A 22717-nucleotide genomic window follows, 5' to 3' on the forward strand; every position below is an offset into this window, starting at 1 on the left:
CTTTGTGGTCTTTAGTAGAATGTTAAAAAGAAACCTTTCATCAACATTTCTCTCTTAGACCTCAAACACACCTTTAATCATAGCACAGGCTAACTTAACAAATCCGACCTTTTATTCATAGTATTATTCATACTGCTCATCTACCTGACTTCTGCATTTTCTTTCTGCATTTCACATTACCTGACACAACAGAGACTTGACATGCTTTGGCAACCTGCCGCCTCCTTGAACCATTTCTGAGGTATAATTTTGGGGACCTATTCACCCACTTTTGAAAGCCACTGAGCTGGGGGAAAAATTCTGTTGAAAATGAAAGACCTTAGCACACCATTCAACACAGTCATGTTTGGATAGAGTGAAAAGCGCCAACAAAAGAAGTCTGCTGCTGCTGTGACTTCACTGTATGATTATGGTGATTATGGTGGCGCTGTGAAACAGATATGGAAGGTTACTAAGGGATTACTCAAGCTGGGAACATCTTGTTTCGTCATGTAACACCTAGAAAGTGAGGAATTTATTATTTGACTGAGTCTTCAGCACAGACCCGCATACACATGCTGTACCTGTCTGACCGTGTCTGGTATGTTGGTGATTGATTGACAGGTGAGCTGTAACCATGGGAACCAGAATGGAGGTGGCACAGCTTGAGAGCAGGATGAATATTGAGGACTATAGAAAGCTGCAGAACCTTTTCCTGGTGAGTCCGTCAGTTTATTAAAGACCTCGTGTTAAAGCACATTTAATTCAGATGGGAAACAATTAAAAAAAAGAGTCTTATATTATACAGTATATGTCTGTTGTGTACCACACTCTGCTCGCAGACACAGTGCAATGTCTCATAATCCTGTTGATCTTGATGCAGGATGCCTCGGGTGCATCTCGCTCCTTGTCCAGAACTGAATTCATGGATTTGGCTTGGTCTTTAGTAGGCCGTGGCTGCAAGGAGGAATATGGCCTCCTGTTCGACAGTGTGGTTGTCACTCAAGAGCACCGCGGCCTCCTTCTGGACAGTGACGCCGTGAAGGAGGAAGGACGTGTCGACTGGGGAGGCCTGTGCTCTTTTCTGCTGCTGGAGCTTTCAGATAAAGTGAAGAACACCAGAACCAGTACTGTGCCTTGCTGGAAGCCCACGCGCACCCTGACCTGTCCACATCGAGACCAGGTTCAAAAGGTAAAAGTTCATGGACCTCTTGGAGACCTAAGAGAGGAAGGGTTTGTTATGAGGGTGAGAGCATGTTGCCCGTTTTAAACATCTGATCCATTTCAGCATGTTATTTAAAAAAAACATTTTGACATTGACTGACTGGAGAATCCCAAAATCTGCTGACTGGGAGGAATTTAACGTTATTAAACATTGTGTGAGGAAATGTTCAAAAGTATTAGGGTCTTGCTCATCAAAATGGCACACCTCTTTTGAGATAAATGGCTCTGGACTCCTTTAACATCTATCAATTAATATGTAAATGAAGTGGCTGGTATAAAGTGCCTACTGCTGTGGATAAAGTGATGGCTCACCACTTTAATCTTTCAATCCTGAGAATGTCAAAGTGTCAGAATGTTGTGTCAGTTGTTTTCCAAATGACTGGAAGGTTTTCACCCCTTTAACTTAGATCAGTCTAAAAGAGGCAGACAGACTAAAGTCACTTAGAAGATTTTTAATTACCTCCGCCAAGGAGGTTATTATTTATTATTTCACCTGTGTCCGTCTATTTGTTTGTCTGTCAGCAGGATTACACAAAATAATGAAATGATTTGCACCAAACTTTGTGGAGGGATGAGGCACGGGCCAGACAAGATCCAATTAAATTTGGGGCAGATCCAGATCATTTACAATGAATTTGATTTTTTTTTTTTTTCTCTGATGTGTGGTGCATGTTGTTTGACAATGGCCTTGGTGGAGTGCTGCTCTCCACTGAATGCCACTATAGTTTCTGTCTTTAATGTGTGAAGTGTGGCAGGACACAGGCAGGGTAAATAGAAAATGCGAAAAATATAAAGCTACACTAATCAAAATTGTATGTAACAACAGATCATATGACTGTGTAATGTAAAAGGGATTTGCCTGTAGTGACGAACCCACAGAGAATTATCATATGACTTTGCAATTTGCCTCAGTTCTACCTAAAGTTTTGGCAACTTTCAGCGGGTAGTTTTAGTTTTACTGTTCACAACTTTAGTGTTTTCTCTATAGTCTATGCTCCCTTCCCAGCACCAAACACCAGAAGAAGTTAGCAACTAGCCAGTGAACATGGTGTAGTGGAAAACAGCTAAAGAGCCACATATTTCCCTCAGGAGATGGTAGTGACCAAAACAGAGCTAAAAAGTTAAGTGAGTATTGGATGTACATTCATCAGGCAGCCAGAAACGTGACATCAAATTACTGCTAATGTTTCTCTGTGTCTGCAAACATCTTGTCTTCCAGTTTACATTCTGTCTTCAGTCTTCATGAATAGCTAAAGGTTTCCATATTGGAAGCTAATTGGGAAATTACAGCTTCCATTAACAGTAATATTTGAGCACCTCACGAGTTAAACCAGGACAAAACACTATTCATTTTGTTACCATTTAACAATTACAGCTTCAGTAGGACTTAAGTGAGACAGCAGACAGTCAGGTGAGTTTTTAAAGTAATATATACAGCAGGTAACAGAAAAACATGGTTGTAGATAAGTAGGTAGTTAGAATAATTAGAGATAATTACATGGCACACCAATCTGAGAGATGGTGCAAAGCTTGCAGTTGGCTGTGGTAAAATGACCCCGTCTGCAGTAATTACACTGGTAGTACATCTAAGCCCTGACCTGTATTCTATGAGTATTAATAAACCTTTTCTTTCATTAAAGATAGTGTCTCTTTCTCATCAGACACTGTCGGTTCCAGCCTTTTTTCTGCAGCTCTCTGTTTTGTTCTTGTAGTTCAGCCAATAAAATCCCATAATTCATTAATCCTCTTTGTTTTATTGGTTTCAGCACAGGACATGGCCTGCTCACTTCTATTCACTTGCATCCAATAAGACAAAGATTTGGGGAGGAGTATAGAGCAGCTATGAAGGAGAGGAAAATATAAAATAGCTGAAATATTTTAATCTCATTTTAAAGGCTTGAAGTAATTGATTTCACATTAAGATATTATAAACTGCACTGCAAAGAGTATTAAAGCTTATATGAAGGTCATTTTTTTTTTTACAAAAGTGTAAAGTAAGTAGAATCTTTCTGTTACTTTGCCCAGTCCCTATATTTGTCTAGGTAAAATACTGTTGCTCTGTAATGTCCTGTGGGCTCTCCAGGTGTTGTACATGCAGAGTTCAGGCCAGTATCTGACCGTGAGTAAAGGAGGAACTGTGGGGCTGCGGGATGGAGAGGACATGTCCCTTCTGCACACCCATCGACTGCAAAACAGCACAGTCACACCCAAAGATCTCTGGGTCACAGACATGGTGCTGCTGCACAACATACACAAGGTGATCACTTTCTGAACATTGCATAACTTACAACTGATCAGTCAGCCAGTTATTGATTATTGGGGCCATGCCTGGTTATGGGGAAAGATTCCAGTTCCTGTAACATAGTATGTTATTAATGGAACTGAATATATAAATAAAAAATTAATAGGGAGTCTCAATTATTGGTTCAGACATTTTACTGCACAGAGGTAAACAAGCGTTTCACTCCATCAATTAATTATTGATCAGTGGCTGTGGTTAATGGAATTGCAGACATGCAGCTTATGCATAATGTTCAGAAAATAAACATTCATTTTTCTGTAATGAGACCATTAATTATTGATCAATATTTTTAATTAGCGTTCTTTAATCTTCAAATTTGCGGGTGACAGATGTAATGCAGTTGCATGACACACATGAAGACCTTTCAGTCGTACATCGATTCATCACAGATATTGTCAGATCATTATTATATCCTACTGATGAATTTGATTGCTCATTATCTGCCTGTCTCTCTGTTCCATTCGTTATTTCCTTTTTCTCAGATGGCTGTGTCATTTACGAGTAAGGAGGTGTGTTTTTATGACATATTGTCTAAACAGGACTTCAGCTGCAAGTATAAACTCCAGGTAACAGGTGTAATCCTGCTCCCCCTGATAAAACAACAGTATATAACAAGATATAATGTTATGGTTCTGTTGGTTTGAGCGTTTTCTATCATCATATTAACTCCTATTGTTGCATTCTTTTTGATGGATATTACACACCAGTTCTCATCTTCTCTAGGGTTTGAAGTTTACTCCCTGGTGTCTCGATTACTGGGTTGATCCCTCTCACCCTGACCTGGCTGTTCTCACCATAGGGGACATTGGAGGACAGGTAATCCACAGACTGAGAAAAGTAAAGGAAAAAGAGACAGAAAGAGGGAGGAGGAGGGAGGGAGGCAGAACATTGTCAGGAGTCTTCATCTTTCTGCATCATCTGTATGTGTTCTTCCGCCCATTGCTCCATAACAGTGTGTATGTGTGTGTTTTCCCAGGTCAGTGCTTTATATTTCACCTCAGCTCAGATCTCTCTGTTTGAGAAACCCAGTCTGAGGATGGACTCAGATTCAGCAGGCATCATCCTATGGGACGAGCTGGTCAAAGGAAAACATCACTCCTGTTACACTGTGACACACCAAGTACACGCACCTGCCTGGGTTAGAAAAGGTAGGAAACACAAGCTCACACGCATGCATAAAATGTTCTGTTCATGTATGTTGTTATAAAACATAGATACAAACCTATTTTTTTCGGTGTCTCTTTGATGCACACAAGCACGTCTTTGTTGTAGCTTCATTTTCATTTCCCTCACTCTTCATTGTCTCGTCTCCCCACAAACACATTTCATATTGTATGTAAATGAGAGGGGTCAGCAGAAAGAGCGTACTGTACAATGGTAGATGTGTTCCAACATGCTGAAATATCAGAAAGCTGGTATTTCTAAATAACCAGATTCCTCTGATTGCTGTTGTTTGAAAGCATTGGAGATTCATGTTGGTTAATGGTGCCCCTAAAATCCTGTTATTTTTTTCCTAATTATCTGCCTGAGTTCAAAAATAGTTTTTAATAGTTGGATACAATGAAAGCGAGGATACAAAGAGAGACGACAGTGAGAAAGAAAACGGAAAGAACACACTGTGGGTGGGTGTCAGGGATGACAATCACACTTTCACCTTGACACCTGGGATGAGAGCCACTGTCTATGCATACTTTCTCGCTTTTTCAGTGTCACTACAATAACAGCTTATGCAACACCATGGAAATGCATGGGCGTGCCTCTGTCACAGATACACACACACACACACACACACACATACACACACATGCTGTGAGTCCTGAGTCATCCACTTTATAGTCTTGCATAGCCAGACTTTTGACTATTGGCAGAAAGTCACGGGCTTGAGGTCTGGCCCCCTGAGACTCCTCACTTCAGCTCAGTGTGGGTAACAAAGAGGTCGCTTAGTTGTATCTTGATTGCATCATTTGGATAGAGCCCCTCTGAAGAGTCACTGGGCTGTTTGATAATGATTCAGCAGAGGCAGCGCTCTGAGATTAGCTTGGCTGAAAGGGGAGATCCAGATAAAGGGGGAAAAGAGGAATAAAGTGCATAAAAATAAGCACAACAAATGGGAAAACAAAGGGAAAACAAAAAAAGGGGGAAATAGAGGAGACAATGCCAAAACATTAAAAGCGCTGGTTAATTGAAATTTTACAGGCTGCGTGTGCGAGTGCGTGTGAAACAGTAAGAGATAGTGCATGTTAAGGATTTCTGTGTCTGTATATGTGTGAGTGTGTGGTGTTTTCAGAGTGTGAGAAAGGAAAGGAGGGGAACGTGTGCGAGTGTATATGTGTGTGTTTGCATACCTCTGGGGTGCTGGTGCTGTTCTTTTGAAGTTGCCCACCCTGCAGTATGAGTGGGCTTTGTACCATTAGACATGGCTGGTTATCCAGACCTCCAAACCTTCAGGCTCACGGGCCACCAGAGAGAGAAGAGGGGGGGGAGGATTGGATGGGGTTGGTGGAGGGGCAGAGAGGAAAATTGAGAGGAAATTAGGAGGAAATTGGGATGGACACAGACTTGTAAGGACAAGGAAGGTGAGGTGTAGGAAGTGTGTGTTTGTGAGCGAGGAAAGCATTAACATATCTGCCTAATGTGGTGATCAAAGAAAGGAAATAGAACATTAAGGATAAACGTTCGTGTGTAGGTAACATCAAATCTCCCAAAATGTGCAGCGATTTGTTGCAGAACAAAAAAAGGTTTGCTTTGATGTAGATTCTAAACTCAGCCATAAAAGTGGCTAAAGCAGATGTTATGTATCTGGGTCTGCATCACAAATAGTTGGATTTTATGATTTGGTGCGTGTCAGTGAAATAGACAAGGCCTCATTAAACAATGATGAGTCATGTGAGGCTGTCTGAAAACCCACTGATCTTTTAATTCACGGGGCGGAGAAAAGATCTGGTGTATGAAATGTAATCAGACGTAATTATTTGCCCTGGCTATGCGGCCGATCTTTGACCTACGGCTGTCACATGCCATCTCACAACCCACAGTTATTTGTGCAGTATTTGAAAGCTAAGCAGCTTCTAATAGAGACATGTGGCATCCAATTTAGCTGTTCTCAGTCAAAGTGTTAATTGAGATAGATGGCGATGCAAGATCCATTACATTTTCTGTAATACCAGTGAGCAAATCAAACCGGCGTAATTGTATGCTGTGCTGAGCGCCTGTGGACTGGCTGGTTTACAATGCAGAAGGGCTGCAGTCAATACACATTTACCACAGCCATCTCAGAAAGTGGTTGTCCTTCAGAGGTCTGGTAGTGCAAGAATTTTGGCATCAGCAAAGAGAAGTATCAATTGGAAGAAATGAAATGAAATGAACTGTGTGTCATCATCAACATATGCTGCATTGAGGTTTTACATTATATTTGTTGGATTCAAAATGAATCTATTCCCTCTACTAGTAACTTCTGTTTCATTATTGCTCTGCACACAGCAGCTGCTTGAAAGCCAGCGGCATTTCCTCTCTTGAAAATGAGTTTGTACGGTTAGGATCAAATCTGTACAGATAAACATTTTAATGAGTGACGCCTATTGGTCTCTATCATATAAAAGAGAGAACACATTACTTGGGTTTTAAAATGACTTCATTGGCTCCCAGTCTGTTTTAGAGTGAATTTTGAAAATTTTATTTATCACTTTTTAAGGTTGGTAGTGGCTTAGCTCCTAAATATGAAACTGACCTCCTGACCCCCTACAGCCTGGATGCAACCTGAGATCTTCTGGTAGGTCAGTCCTTGCAGTTCCTAGAGCAAAACTAAGTAAAGGTGTAAAGGTAAGTAAAGGTGATAAGGTATTTTCTATTCAGGCTCTTCTTCTGTGGAATGACTTGCCAGAGGAGATCAGGGAAGCAAATCTTTTTTTTAAAGAACTCACTATTTTAGAGTTGCTTTTCATTGATTTTTATTAATGCTTTTACTCTTTCTCACATTTTTTGATTTTTTAAAAATAATATTATTAGCATCATTATTATTCTCTCCACTTCATCACACATTCCCCCATGGTCAGGGTGTGTGGATACTTCTCTAAAATGCACAGGTTTCCCTGAGGTATCCCAGACTACAGATGCAACAAAAATCATAACGTAACCGAGTGATCCGTACTTTACACGTTACAAGTCAGTTGCAGTTTATCGTAAAATATAAATATAATATAATATAAAAAATATAAATAAATAAATTGTATTGCTTTGTTCAGTTCTACATTTGAAACTAGCTGTCAAGCTGCTCATGAGTGTGTGGTGCTGATGAATTATAAACAACAGATTTATAAAACGTAAAAGTGAAAAACAGAAACTATAGACAAATATGTATTCTTCACATCCAGTTTCAAAACGACGTGACAATCATGAGCGGGCTTGTTCTGTACTCACTCTTTTCTGGATGTAGTGAAGCTAATTAAAGTATCTGGCACCCCTAATTTACATTAACTTTTTGTCTCCTTCCTGCTTCCTACAGTGCTTTACCTGGGATCACTGGAGGCCTTAGTGTCGTGTAGCACCAGACCACTGAGCAGCATGGTGATTGGCTGGAGGGAAAAGGAAACCAGGCGTCTACGAGTCACTTCTTTCATTACAAAGAGGGGAGTGTGGGACATGGACCACCACCGTGGGCTCAATCTGATAGGTGGGGGCAAATTCATAAAGTTCACATAAAGTTTAGTTAACTTGTTACGAGAAGTGCTCCTCAGTCTGTGAAAACAGTTTTATGCCTTCTGTGGGCTATGAAAGAACTTTTTGTTTTAGAAAAAAACAACCCTTATTATGTCAACAGGGGAGCTGGAGCATGATCCATACTAATGACGAAAAGTCAGGATATCTCAGCCTTTGATTTGGCCCATTCTCTTTTTAATCTTTTTCTTGTGAGACCAAAATCACAAATGGTATTACATTCTCTATCCTATCCTTAAGCCCTTGGTTTGAATAAGCGAAAACTTCACAAAAACAAAACTTGCAGGCAAAACAAATGCTGTAACAGTACTTTTCTATGCACTCACCAATACATAAAAAAAAACATCAGTACCGTCAAATGCTCCTTTAAATTGCTTGCAGGGGACTACAGACAGTATGGTTTCCTGTAATTAAATGCTGTTAGCTTCCCTGCTAATTTGGGACATTCTGATTGATTGTAGCCACAGCAGGTGTGGATCATCAGGTCTTGCTGTGGAACCCTTATGTGACCTCGGAGCCAGTGTGTGCGCTCAGTGGGCACACAAGCCCTGTCGTCGCAGTTTGCTTCATACAGACCAAGCAACAACTGCTCAGCTACTCCAAAGATAAGGTAGGAGTGTGTGTCTCTGTGCGCAGCACTCTGCTAGAAGAGATAATGTAATGATAAAAAGCCCTCTCATTATAATATTAATTGTGATACCTTGCTATAATTACTGCAGAGGAAGAAGGCTGCAGTACAGATGATTGGTAGCCTGTTTCACACATTGTAAGAGCTGAGCAAAAATTAAGACCACATTAGCCTTTGTCTTTCTAATGCAAAGAGGATGTTGGTGCTTGTGCTGCTTTTCCTCTACCCATTGTAGCTCTGTGCATGTTTGCCTTCTCTTTGGTTTTTCTGAGCAGAATTAATATTTTAGAAGTGATTTATGTTCCATCTGCTTTCTGCTCAAACACCATCTGCCATTGCAAGAAACTCTGAAAGCTTTGCCTCAGTTTCCTCTGGAAGAGTCATCCTGTTTGTGGCATAAAGCAATTTGGCAGCGTTATTGTGAATTCTGGCTAAGTGGCACTCTCAGGAATGATTGTAATTGTTCGGTAATTATAACAGTGTCTTGTGATAATCATTGGTTTTTATTGGTTTTTATTGTTTTTTATTGGTTTTTATAGTAGCAGGTTTGATGTTTTTTTTTCCTGTGCATGTGTTGATTCTTATGTCTTCTACCCCTACAAAACACGCACTCCCTATCATCGTCTCTCCAGGTCCTGTGTCTGTGGGATGTCTCCAGTCAGCAGTGTGTCCACCGATTGGCTGGTGTCTTCCCAAAGACACAGGAGGACACACACACCCTCCTGTTCCTCCACGAGGAGCATCAGCTCCTCTTGCTCTCCTTCAACAGCTTGCTTCTTCTGCTAGAGACTGTGAAGGAGGAGAAGAGGACCAGCAGCCATGACCACCCTGTTACCTGTGTGCTGTATAACAGTCTGTTCAGACAGGTATGCAGGGGAAATAACTCTCTGAGACATTATTTCTTTGACTTAAATCTCTCACTTTTTTATATTTTTAAAAAAATATTTTTGTTATATTTTTATATTTAATTTACCTTTGTCCAGAGGCATATTGCAAGCAATAGATAGGCAGGATATAAATATTGTGACCTGGATGTGATGTATGAGCTACTAACAATAAATTTAGTGAGCAGAAAACTCTCAAAGATACTGATGAATTCTACAGTAGTTGAGTTTCAAAGTTCATTCCTGACTATGGGCACAGCAATTTTCGATCACTTCAAATGCTCTTTACTGCAGATTTTGTTCAAATTTTAATTTTCTCTAAGCACTTCAAGGACAAGGTCCATTAGCTGATAAAGAGCGTGTAATATGATCAAAAGCTACAGAACAGCTACTAAATGGACCTTGGTGTGACATTGTTTTGTAAATTCTAAAATAGTTTCTTCAAACATTTAAATGCAAAAATATTAATGCAAATATAGGTTGTATTTGTAGATCAGAAATTATGCTGACTTCAGTAAACATCTGGGAATGCTGTCATGGTACTGTTAGACCTAAATTTAATTTATTTTTTATAACACTTTGGTTTGCAACAGTTTGATATAACTGTGGCATTGCATTGCCATTTGTCTCATTGTTTCACAAAGGGATAATGCTTTCTACCTTTTCTTTGAACATATGCATCATTATTTTGTTTTGTTGCATGTTTTGTCCCTTTTGCCCCATTCTGCGACAGACTTAGACAGCTAATATTAGTTTCCCACACAGTGGAGCAACAAAACACAAATAAAAAAACAGCTAATGCATCCAATATGAACATCTCTCATGTTATAAAGTGCATCCACGCTTGATTTTTTTCTTGCCTTTATTCCCACTTGACAGGAGCATTAGTAGCATATTTTTGTCCTTGGAGACTTAGCACAAAAATAAAGTGAAACGAAGCGAGGAGAGTGGTTTGGCTTTGTGAGAGTCATTAAAGAAAACATCAGTGGAACCTGCCCGTCTCACAGCATAAAACAGATCAAACTCTTGTTGATGATTGATATCCTCTTTCTGTGTGTGTGTGTGTGTGTGTGTGTGTGTGTGTGTGTGTGTGTGTGTGTGTGTGTGTGTGTGTGTGTGTGTGTGTGCGTGTGTGTGTGTGTGTGCATGTGTGCGTTTGCGTGCGCAGGTAGTCAGCAGTGACTCTGCCTCCTCTGTGATCTGCTGGCAGGCTGACACGGGCCAAAAGGTCAAGCAGTTCCATCGTTGCCATGGCAACGCTGAGATCTCCACCATGGTCCTGGATGGTACGCAGACCCGACTGTTTACTGCGGGCACTGACGGAGAGGTCAAAGTAAGCGGACAGACACACACACACTTGCTGATTCAGCTGTGAACCGTATCGCTGCAGGTCAGTCCTCATAGAGATGAAAGTCTGAAATACACTGACTGAAATGCAAACAAGGCAGGGAATGGAGACTCATGAAAAGATAAGACAAAGAAGGCTAAGTGGCAAACTTTTAGAAAACATTTCAAATAACTTCTAAGAATTGGTAACTACCTCTGAAATATGAACATTTCCTCGTTGACTTGTTGTAATTTGATGAGATGAGAGATGAAATTGACAAAATTAAACATAGGTGCAGCCAGAACCAAAAGGAGCTATAGCTCTGCCATTTAACCTCACTGACACCTATACATTGTTCTATGCTCACACCTTCTGATCACAAAAAAGCAGGATTTATACTTGATACAAGAAGTTAATGGCTGTCATAGCTTGTAGGTTTTTCATTAATATTTTAGCTTCGCATTTCACTTGTTGATAGCACCAAGAGGAACCTAAGTTGGATGTGTTGTACATGATCAGGCCATATAATCCTTTAATTACATTCCTCACAGTAACTGCTGAAGATTCACTTTGTCTCATTACTGAACTGTAGAATACTCTTGTGCAATCACCACATTTGTGTTCTTTCATACACTGTGATGGAGAGCAGCAAGTGCTTCATGTTGTCTTCACATTAAACATTCCCCACCGGCATCAGAAACTTGAACAAAACACAAACAGCATGTTCCAACCAATCGCAGTTCTTGTGGTCTTTGATGGCGTAGACCTGACATACATTCACATTTTTAAGGAGGTTGGTAGCTATGCTGTAACCCCTTAACACCTAACTGTAAATCCACCTTAAAACTTTTTAGTGGCCAAAAGAAGCAGAGGCTGTAGAGGGACACCATGAGTTCCTGTAACGATACACGAAACCTGCTCTATCTCATTTTCAAATTGGTTGCTGTTCTTACGTGTTGGAAAGGAGCTGACACTTTGCATAATGAGTGTTTGTTTACCTTTTTGTGTATTTTTTAAAAAAAAAGTTATAACCTTCTCTGTCTGTATATTCTCTAATTAGTGTTGTTCATAATTAGCCACTTAACTGTTAATGATAATAAGAATTTTGATCTGAGTGGTTATTCTCCGCCGTGGGTCTCACAGTTAACAGACTGCACAACAGACTAACACCAGAGCATGTTGACATTTTGCTATTTCTGCATAAAAACCAGTAGATCTGGCCTGTTCTTTTTAATTTGAGGTTTAATGCCAGTCCGACTCTGTGTGTCATGTGAGCAGTAGTTTGGCTGTTCACATCAGAAGATCAAGAAAAGGTCAAGAAGCGTATTCTACCTCTATTCTTTTTTCAGTCACAAGTTGAGCTGAAGTTTATAACAACCTCATGAATTTATAACGGAGAGCTTTTTATGTGTTCCTGCACAGACTGGCTTGTGCGACTTCTCTGGGCCGAATCCTGTCTTGCATGACTTTTTATTTTTCTTTGAGTTTCAAATGTGAATTGGAGTATAAAACATGCGATTCTTTGTGACTAGATAAAATAATTATGCACATTATAATCCACATAATCAGCCACATCAGCTCTCTGACCCCATGAGCCCTTGTGAAAATGCAACCATGAACATTCCTCTCATGTGCAAGCAGTGTCAGATGTACACTCACAGTGCTATTTTGAAACGAGCACACAAGTCATTTGTGACAGAAGAAGCAGGCACCCCTTGAGCCAACTAGTGACTAGATGTATCATCTCTCCAATCTTCATCAACATTGAACCCATGGTGTAGCAGTTAGTGCCATTCAGAATTTAAAAAATAAAAAGCAATTAAAATTTTGATCTTTTAATTGCAGTGTTCCCACTGGGCCAATCAGCATTTCTCTCTTAAATGTCAGGACACAGATCCAAGCTGCGTCTTCATGCAAAACTGGACAGACAATGTCAGATATTACCTGAGCTGTCATGATTGATGGACGTACAGTGGAATAGGACCAACGCCCCTCCTCAGTACTCAATTCGGAACGTTTTCATCACTTACTTAAAAAAAAAAAAAAAAAGCAGTTACACTTCTTTCATAAATGAACACGGCAGCAAATATTATACTCTCTGTTACATCTTCATTTTCCTGACAAGAAATTGCAATTGTAGTGAAGTAAAGGGAAGTAAAAAACATTGACCGAACACGTATCTGTAGTGACAAAACCTTCTGAATTTCCTGAGAAAGTGGCTGTTTTCTGTTGCCATTTGGGTGTGCTTTGAAATTAAGCACATTTGGTGTTGTGATAGCACTTTGTGTAGCTTGCGATGTCTTTTGCAGGTGTGGGACTTCAATGGCCGCTGCCTCCACAGAATGAATGCAGGTCTGGGTCGGGCTGTGGACATCTCACAGGTCCTGCTGTTAAAGAGGAGCATACTGGTGATGGGCTGGGAAAGGTACTTAACATGAGTGATTATCTTTTCTTTAACAGTATTCATCTTCTGTTTCACTTCTTCAAATATTGAAAACTAAATAAATATTTTTGCACTCTGTATATGAAAGAGACTGCACCTGTCAAAAAGTCAGAAAGAGTATGTGAGAAATACTGTGTGTGTGTGTGTGTGTGTGTGTGTGTGTGTGTGTGTGTGTGTGTGTGTGTGTGTGTGTGTGTCTGTTCCTGCTCCCTCTGCCTGCCAAGGACTCAAAGCCAACCAGGCATCTGGACTCTAACGAGTCAGAACGCTCCAGGGTGCTACCAGTCACTTTAGTATCACTACCTCAAATGTATACTCTGTGTGTGTATGTGTGTGTGTGTGTGTGTGTGTGTCCTTCATCTTCATCAACATTTCACACCCTGTGAGCTGAACTCAGCAGTGTGCTATCAACAAGTAATACAATTCCCTCTGTCTCTCTCTCACACACACACACACACACACACACGCACACACACATGCACACACACACTTTCTGGCTCTCTGGGGTGTCACAGTGGTAAAGAGAACATGGACGACATATCAGCAGCAGTAAAAGAAATTACTGTTTCCTCACATCCACCTACACCACAGTTTAATCTATATTGTGCCGTATCGCATTGGCACCTATGCTGCTCATGCCATCTCATGCAGGTTGAAATATCCACATCCCATTGATTGACACATTCCTCAGTTTTAAACCATAGTGGATAATTTTTCCATTTCATGTCCAGTGGCTGCACAACAATAGAAAGCAATACAAGTACTGTCATGACACAGAGCAAAAGATTAAAGAGGTTGAACTCATTGCAGGTGTGCTAAACTCCATGGAAATTATGCGTATTAAAGTGTTTCATATGCATCATGTCTGCTGTAGCACTGTAGTGTACACAAACAGCTTCCAAATTCATTACTGCCTTGAGCAGGTAACAGAAAGTTTGAATCTGTTGCAGGGGATACTATAATTTACACTGGAATACATTATCCTAATGAAGCATTACAAAATAAAATGTATTAAATGTCAAATACATTCTCTACTCTACCGGTTCCTTCATTTTTCTCTCTGTAGGATTGAAAATCAAATGCCATTAAATGAAATGTCCCTCATTGGAGACACATTGTTCTACTACTCCTTCTACTTTCTACTATTACTGATACTAGTATTACTTCTACTGCAACTGCTACTACTACTATTACTATTACTACTATTACAGCTACTGCTACTACCACCACTGCTATTAGTACTATTACTCCTATTACTAATGCTGCTACTGCTGTCACTACTACTGCTATTAGTACTATGATTGCAACTGCAACTATTAATACTATGCTAGTACTGCTAGTACTTCTCCAACTATTACTACTACTCCTGCGATTACTATCAGTATTACCACTATTACTATTACTGAAATTACTTCTGCTACTCTACTATAACTATTACTACTGCTACTATGACAATTAGTGATACTACAGCTAGCTCTACTTTTAGTACTACTACTATTACTATTATTACTATTACTGCGATTGCTATTGCTACTGGTGTTACTACAACTGCTATTGCCACCGTTACTACTAGTACTATAGTTGCTACTGATGCTACTGCCATTGCTCTTACTGTTACTGCTAGTGCAACCTCTACAAGTATTACTACTACTACATTTCCTGTTACTGCTATTACCACCATTACTATTACTACTACTGGTATTATTGCACTACAGTATAGTGGTAATAATTAAAAAGTATAGTATTAACACCTCCTGAGTGAGAGTGTGTGGATGAACCAGGCTGTACATCAATATCTAAAGAAGTTCTACAAGGTTTGTGTCTGTGGTGCATTTTTACACACTTTTCTCTCCTCTGATTACCTCTGTCTCTCTCTGTGTGTCGCCCTCTCTGTAGGATGGTAACAGTTTTCCGTCTGCATTCCTTCTCGCAGTCTTTTGTTGAGCCCTCGGAGTGGAAGGGAGGCGTTCAACATCGTGGTGATTTGCTCTGTGCTGCCTTCCAGCCTCCACAGACTCTGGTCACAGGTGTGTATGTGTGTGTGTGTGTGTGTGTGTGTGTGTGTACGTACACATGGTAAGCACTTCTTATATGCTGTGTGTACTAAGTCAACTTGCCTTCTCACAGAAAAGTGCTTCTGCATGTGCACTCTTATTATTTTGGTGTGTTCTCCTTCCTTTCTAAATTACACTTTCATGACTTAAATTAAGAACGAGGGCTCATGCAGAGGAAAGAGAGAGACGATAAGAGGAAAAAAACAAAGGATGGGAAATAAAAATGAATCATAGAAAAAAAAGTCAGTGGAATGAAAAATAAGTGGGTGCAGTTATCTGCTGATTAAAGTAAGTGGTGTTGTTATCAAAGGACTCGAGCTCCACATGTCTCTCTCTGCTGGAAATATCTCTGTGTTTTTGTGTGTCTGTGCACATGCGTAGGCAGAAAGCGACTTAATATATTTCACAATCAAATGAATGTGTACTACAACTCAAACGTTTGTGAACACCGTGCATTTTAGCATTTTTGGTTAAATGTCAAACAATATTACAAATACAGTAAAAGTAGCAATTAAAACGGTGTAAGATCTGCCAGACCCTTTTAACTCAGAGTTCTTCCATTTTGCCCTTTGTTAGTATAAAAACCACATTACTGAAGTATACAGTAATTTAAATGTTTTTTTCTTCATAAATCTGTATTTTTCTATCTCAGGGGAACAACAGCTTCCATTTTCCATGTTGTGAGCTGATATTTGCCTCCACCACAGACAGAAATCCTTACATGTGAGAGCCTATTAATTGGCAAGTTCCTAATTAAATTTTTAATTAGAGCTCTATTAAAGGCAGATGAACTGGAAAGGTCAAGAAACATATAAGATGAAAAAAACATAGTGCTATAAATGAGGGATCAAGATCATTTCAAAATAAAAAGCTACAAACGCTTCTCATTACAGTTATTCCTATTCTTTACTTGTATTTTCACATTTTAATTTCTAATCTCTTCTTCTCTCTGTGTGTGTGTGTGTGTGTGTGTGTGTGTGTGTGTGTGTGTGTGTGTGTGTGTGTGTGTGTGTGTGTGTGGTAATCTAAGCATAACTAAGCACCACCCACAAAGAGCTTGCAGGAAATTTTCATCCTCTGTTTTTGTCTTGCCATTGTTTTTTGTTTGTTTGTCTGCACTAGTAATAGGTTGGACCAGAGGGAGTGGAGATTTTTAATTCTGCTAAGGGGGTTTTTGTTTGTGGATTGGTTTGTTTTGTTCATTTGTCCGCAGGATTACACTAACAGGAGGAGGGATGGGGCGTGGTCCTGGGAAGAGCTCATAAAATTTTGATGTTGATTGGGTTAAAGGGGCGGATCCAGGAATATTTCATTACATTCTTTCAACATTGCATTTTTCACCATTTCATAAATTTCTCAGGAAATAATGTTTGACTCTTGATGTAAAAAATCAGACACAGTAACAAAAGCGGTTGCGACACAGCTATGACGCAGTTCATATGGCTGTAGAGCTGTATAAATTGTATAAAGCAGATGTCTCAGACTACAGTACTACCTTCTTCATTTTATTTTTCAATTATAAAAGCTAGACAGACGTGTAGGATTGTTTGGCCTTGATGGAGGTTTGCCCTCTACTGAATGCTATTCTAGTTGTCCTTGTAGTCATCACGTCACCGAGGGTATTCATTTTGTAGTTTTGTTGCTACACAAAACATTTGACCAAAAAAAGCCTATACAATTATACACTAGAGAAAATTATCCAAGGTTAGCATCAAAAAATCCATGCGATCAGGCAACTGAGTGGCGAATGACTCAAATGGCAATGGCACACAAGTGAAATCATGGCACACATGTGAAATCAGTATATAGTAAAATCACACCAGCACTTATTAAAATGCAGAGACACTGGGAGCCTCTGGCTAATGGAAGAGCAGATGAGGAGTTTTCTGTCTTCGTTCAATCACTCTATTTTTTATTCCACGTCTGTGAGTTCATGCAGACTTTGAAACTTGTCTCCAAAGTTTGTGTGCATGTTTTTAAAGTTTTTCTTTTTGTTATCTTTTTATTAGTTTTTATGATTTTTGAGGCATTGGAATTCAACCCTGTAGCACTTTTGATCCCATTTAACAAACTTGAGCAACTCAAGACCAACAACCACCGAGGAACATCAACATCTTAACAAAAGATAGGTAAAGTGACTCAGTCTGTTAAGGTCTTTAATATGTGAAGACAGCATAGTTTGAAATACCAGCAATACCCCTCAACATCCATCACTTTTCTTGGATTTTTCTGCCTGAGGGATTGAACTGGCAATCCTCCAGTACCTCGTCCACTTCTATAACCATCAAACTACAAACACCCTGCACCCAATTTGCCCCACTATGCTCTTCAGTTTGTAAAGTTGTATCACTTTAGGTCACGTATCGAAAGTTCAGTTTCAGTTTACCAGTCTGTGCTGGCGGAGCGCAGACATAAACGGCAGACCTTCCCTGGCCTTTCGAGACGTATCAGCTCCAGAGATAAGTATAGAGAGAGATAAAGTGAGGGATGGAGGTAGAAAGGTAGATAAGTGCGGGTGTTCTCAAAGCTGGGAGGAGAAATGGTTTGGAAGGAAATGAACAGTTGGAGCTGGAACAAAAACACAATTCAGGAGCTACTTTGTGAAGTTGGAAACTTCAAAGTTTGCTCTTTAATTTCTTTGTCGGCGTGTTCAGCTTCTCTCTCTGTCTGCTTCCTCTCTTTTTCCCAGTCTCTAACTGACACTCCCTCCTCACTGCTGTTTATTTTTTACCTCCCTAGTTAGCCCGCTGCAATTCTTTCCCCACCCACGTATATACACACACACACCCACACACACACACACACACACACACACACACATATCCCAATGCTGCACCTTCCACCTCCAATTTAATCCAAATGCCCAATTTAAATTATGTTTATTAGAGCTCTCTCAATGGGAGTGAGGGGAAATGAGACAGAGCATTTGCTGTCTTTTAAGATGGTGTGTGTGTGTGTGTGTGTGTGTGTGTGTGTGTGTGTGTGTGTGTTTTAATGCTGCAGGGTGGGGGTTTGCATATGCTAGAAAGAGAGAATAAAATTACAGTGTGTGTTTATTTGCATAGGCCAATGAAATGTGACATTCTGGTTGCATTTTCTGTCTTAAACCAAATCAGTGACTCCTTTAGTTAATAGCTGATGCAAGAAATTGACAAATCAAAAACTATGATTGAATATTTTGCAGCCTGGCAGAAAGAAATCCCCATTTATCTGCGATTTCTTTTTTGTTCATTACCTGCTGTCACTCAGCCAATAGTGATGCTTCTCAAAGTCTGATGAATGAGTAAATAGTATTTTATATCATAAAAGAAATTGCACTACCTGATAATATCTTTGGAATAGAGTTGATGGTTTCCTCTAGAAAGACAGTAGATGAAATGAGCGTCTCCTTCATGAGCACTGTGTGGATATACTGTGGGGTACAGGTATATCCAGGTCAGCTAATGCCTTGTCAAAAAAAAAAAAAAATTCATAAAAGCATGCAATTCATTCATAAATTCCTCCTACGCTTTCATATCCTGTGCATTGCTTTCCCCTTCTCATTTCCCTTTGGGCGAATGTGGAAAAAAAAAAGGATGAATCACATTCACGTCCCGATTTCCTACATTTCCACACTTATCTTCGCACACACTAAAGCAAAAGGTTGATGTGAACTATATACTATGTTATTTTCTACATTAACTATTTTTGCAAAATTCTTTCTTCTCCAAATCCGCCGAGCACAAAGGCGGCGTCTAAAAGCGATGACGCATTAGTTTCAGTTGGCAGCATATTTCTTCGGGGTTGCAGCGAGTAATGCTGTTTTCACATCAAAGCATGCGTGCTGCCAAATTATGTGTTAGTGCCGCCAAGTGAAAGCAGTGGTGGCATTGTGGCCACCAGTGACAAAAGTTAATTTAAAGTTCTGTTGGACACACACACACACACACACACAGATGCTCAGGACTATGTGTGTGTGTGTTGTGTGTCTCTGTGTGTGTGTCTCTGTGTGTGTTTTTTTACATGCATGTGTTTGTTTGTGTCTCAAGTCGAATCAAGTTGCAGCAAGAACATTTGGCTGATGTGGGACTGAAGCCTCCTCATCCATATTCAGAGTCTTTGCTAGGTTCCGCTTGGCTTCTCACACACAGACACAGTCAAACACACACACACACACAGCAGGGTACATGTACGCAGGGTTCCTGTGTACCTCTTCAGTCACAACCTCCTCCTTCTCACGCTTCCTTCTTTCCTCGGATCCCTTAATCCTCCATGGCTGAACACCCTCCAAGAGACCAAGGACCAACTCATCTGAACTTTGATGGACAGCCAAAATGTTTTAGAAATGGAAATCAGAATACCAAATGACAGCAGGGACATCGTTTTCAAGCAGGGGATGCTCTGATCTATATATACTGTACATTTCAGATTTCTTTGTTGACAAGTTTGGGACCACAAGGGAAATTCCACTGATTTTACACACAAAGTCTGTTTACAGGTCTTGAGTAGTAGTCCACGAGCATGACACAACTGAATCTCCAACTGTTGGTGTTCGAGTTGCATTGTGAGGAATGTAGGCGCTAGGTTTTGACAAGAAAGAAGAATACATAGAGCAAGAAAGAGATTTTGACAATTTTGATACTTTTTTGAGGAGTGCGATGTTAAATTGGTGGAGTGATCCTTTAATGAAAAGGAGCTATGAGAGTCTGTTAGTGTTCAGCTGTAGGTACAGTACCTCCTTGTAGTCTGCGTCCTCCATTACTGAACATGTAGGGCTGTTTGCTATGGACACGATTTAATGTTAATCCATCTACATCTTAAAGCTCAAAATTGTGTAGGTGATGCAGATATCTACACTCTCTCATCCTCTCTATCCCTCTCTCTCTCTCTCTCTCTCTCTCTCTCTCTCTCTCTCTCTCACACACACACACACAGACACAGGGCATGATAAAAGTTGCTTGAAATACAGAAGCTGGCCCTGGGCTGCATGAATAATGCAGGCGACCCAGACTCTCATAAACTTTATACCTCCTATTGCTCTCACACATACACACCCGCCATAACACACCCCTCACACATCTCATTAACTCCTGCTGTTCAACTGTCGAACCACCTGATGAGATGCCCACCTTATATAATAAACGCACACAGACACAGATACACACACGCACACACACAATTTCTGATATATGAGAATTATTTGAAAAGCACTTTCTCTTGAGGTGACTGTTAAGGGTTGACTAGTGGAACAGATGGTAGCTGGGGACAGATGTTGACTTTTATCTTATTTAAAGTGTTTTTAGTGGCTGGCTTGCATGATTCAGCAACGTGAGGAAAGTAAAAGTGTGTGCGTTGACAAAAAGTTTTTGTGTAGACTGTATTTCTTTTGAAAATGTGATGTTTTCTTTCTCTGTGAAGGTACTCAGTGAATATGAGAGCTCATAAAGCTTTGGGAGTGTCTTTTTCCAATACAAAACCGCCATAAAGCAACATGCAATGTTAAGAAGGCTTCTGAGAAGTTCCCGCTTTTTGTTTCTGATGTGCCCAGGAAGCTACGATGGAGAGATTATAGTGTGGAACAACAGCACAGAAAAAGCTTTGAGGAAACTGCAGCCACATGCTGAACCCGAAAACGACAACAAACAGCAAGGTCTCACGTTCACAAATAACTTCAACAAGCACTTTATTCTGCAGTTGTGTAGTTTAATCTGTTCTGTATTTTCAAACGAGGGTGAAAAGTGCAACTCTTTAAAAAGACTAAATTATGTAACTGACTTTCCTTATTTTTTTCTTTCTCCGTCAATACTTTGCTCAACTCTTCTTTTCTAGGTAATTCCCCTGATTCTCATCTTAGTTTGAAAGGCAAAGATGACTCAGAGAGCTTCATTGCCATCACCAGACTGTTCTTCATACCAAGGCGCACATCTGCCGCTGCAGCTCCAGGTAAAATATAAAAAACTAAATATCAACTGCGTAGTAACTATCAGACTTAGACTATGTGTTGTTTGTTAAAGTAGGTTGTGGAACATATGGGAGATGTCACAAAATAACAGCGATGATTATAAAATAAATTCTTTCTACCCAAATAAATTCCGCATTTTGACTTCAGTGACTGGCCTGGTCTCACCGGTTTCATTTCATTTCATTCCACATCGTTTCTTTACTGACTAACCCCTAATCCTCCCCCTCCCCTAACTGAAACAACGTAAAATGACATGAAAAGCTTAAAATACATAGACACGCTACTGTCTCTGAAAGTGGCGTGCTCTTGAACCACAATCCCATGATAATACATAGCAGTGACAGTTTTGCCCCATTTAACGTGTCGTCATACCCATAAGATGTTGCCAGTTTTATTATTTCAATAAAACCTATGGAGATTTTGGCTTTTTGTTTCATAGACAGTAGTTTGAGCTGCTTTGTGGAAGCCTGTGATTTGAAGAGTTATAGCTGATGCAAATACAGTGAAGTTACTTCAGATAGTCGAAAGAGTTCAACAATCAAAAGCCTTTTTAATGCCAGATACACTGCATATTCTGCCTTGCTTTTGTTGTTGAAATACACAGTTGCACAGTGGCACATTACTATTTGTGTATTGTGTTTACAAATTACATAGACAGTAGGGCTGCAGTTATCTTTTCCTAAGATACTGTACAGCAGGGGTCCACAAACTACGGCCCGCGGGCCACATCCGGCCCGCCAAAGCAATTGGAGTGGCCCACTTAACGATCCCAGACAATCCCTCTAAACATCAACCAATTTTTATTAAATTGCATTTTCCTATCATAACATCATAACATATCCGTACTTAAAGGTTGGCATTCTAATTAAAATTGACCATAGTTACAAGCTATTTATAGTTAATAGTGGCTCATATTCACCTCCTCACACAATGGTATATTCTGACGTGACTTTGATCGTGACCGAGCCAGCGTCAAGCTGCAAAGTTCTGAGGTGGGAATCTGTCATGAAGGTGGTTGTGTCCTGCATAAACTTCATCAGAGCAAACGGACTTAAACACAGGCGGTTCCAAGCCTTTCTCTCCGAGCTAGAATCAGCCCACGGAGACGTGCTTTACCACACTGAAGTCCGCTGGTTAAGCCGGGGAAGAATTTTGAAGCGTTTTTACGACCTGCTACCCGAAATCAATAATGAGAAATGACCCATGGCGGCCCGCCGGTGCC

The 22717-nt window shown here is 40.2% G+C and overlaps 1 protein-coding gene across 1 annotated transcript in view; it reads left to right on the forward strand.

Annotated features, from left to right (window-relative positions):
- The first annotated feature begins 616 nt into the window (after positions 1 to 616).
- Positions 617 to 22717, forward strand: part of LOC111239106 (WD repeat-containing protein on Y chromosome-like) — a 30778-nt gene continuing 8677 nt past the window's right edge. The window contains exons 1-14 of the mRNA XM_022768897.1: positions 617 to 697; positions 863 to 1171; positions 3287 to 3460; positions 3988 to 4071; positions 4229 to 4321; positions 4482 to 4653; positions 8007 to 8174; positions 8680 to 8828; positions 9479 to 9712; positions 10899 to 11063; positions 13367 to 13482; positions 15397 to 15527; positions 21082 to 21183; positions 21363 to 21476. Coding sequence (XP_022624618.1) covers positions 617 to 697; positions 863 to 1171; positions 3287 to 3460; positions 3988 to 4071; positions 4229 to 4321; positions 4482 to 4653; positions 8007 to 8174; positions 8680 to 8828; positions 9479 to 9712; positions 10899 to 11063; positions 13367 to 13482; positions 15397 to 15527; positions 21082 to 21183; positions 21363 to 21476 — 2092 coding nt within the window. The remainder of the gene's footprint in view (positions 698 to 862; positions 1172 to 3286; positions 3461 to 3987; positions 4072 to 4228; positions 4322 to 4481; positions 4654 to 8006; positions 8175 to 8679; positions 8829 to 9478; positions 9713 to 10898; positions 11064 to 13366; positions 13483 to 15396; positions 15528 to 21081; positions 21184 to 21362; positions 21477 to 22717) is intronic.

This window comes from Seriola dumerili, unplaced genomic scaffold, assembly GCF_002260705.1.
Source record: "Seriola dumerili isolate Sdu_G_001 unplaced genomic scaffold, Sdu_1.0 BDQW01001888.1, whole genome shotgun sequence".
Lineage (NCBI taxonomy): Eukaryota > Metazoa > Chordata > Actinopteri > Carangiformes > Carangidae > Seriola > Seriola dumerili.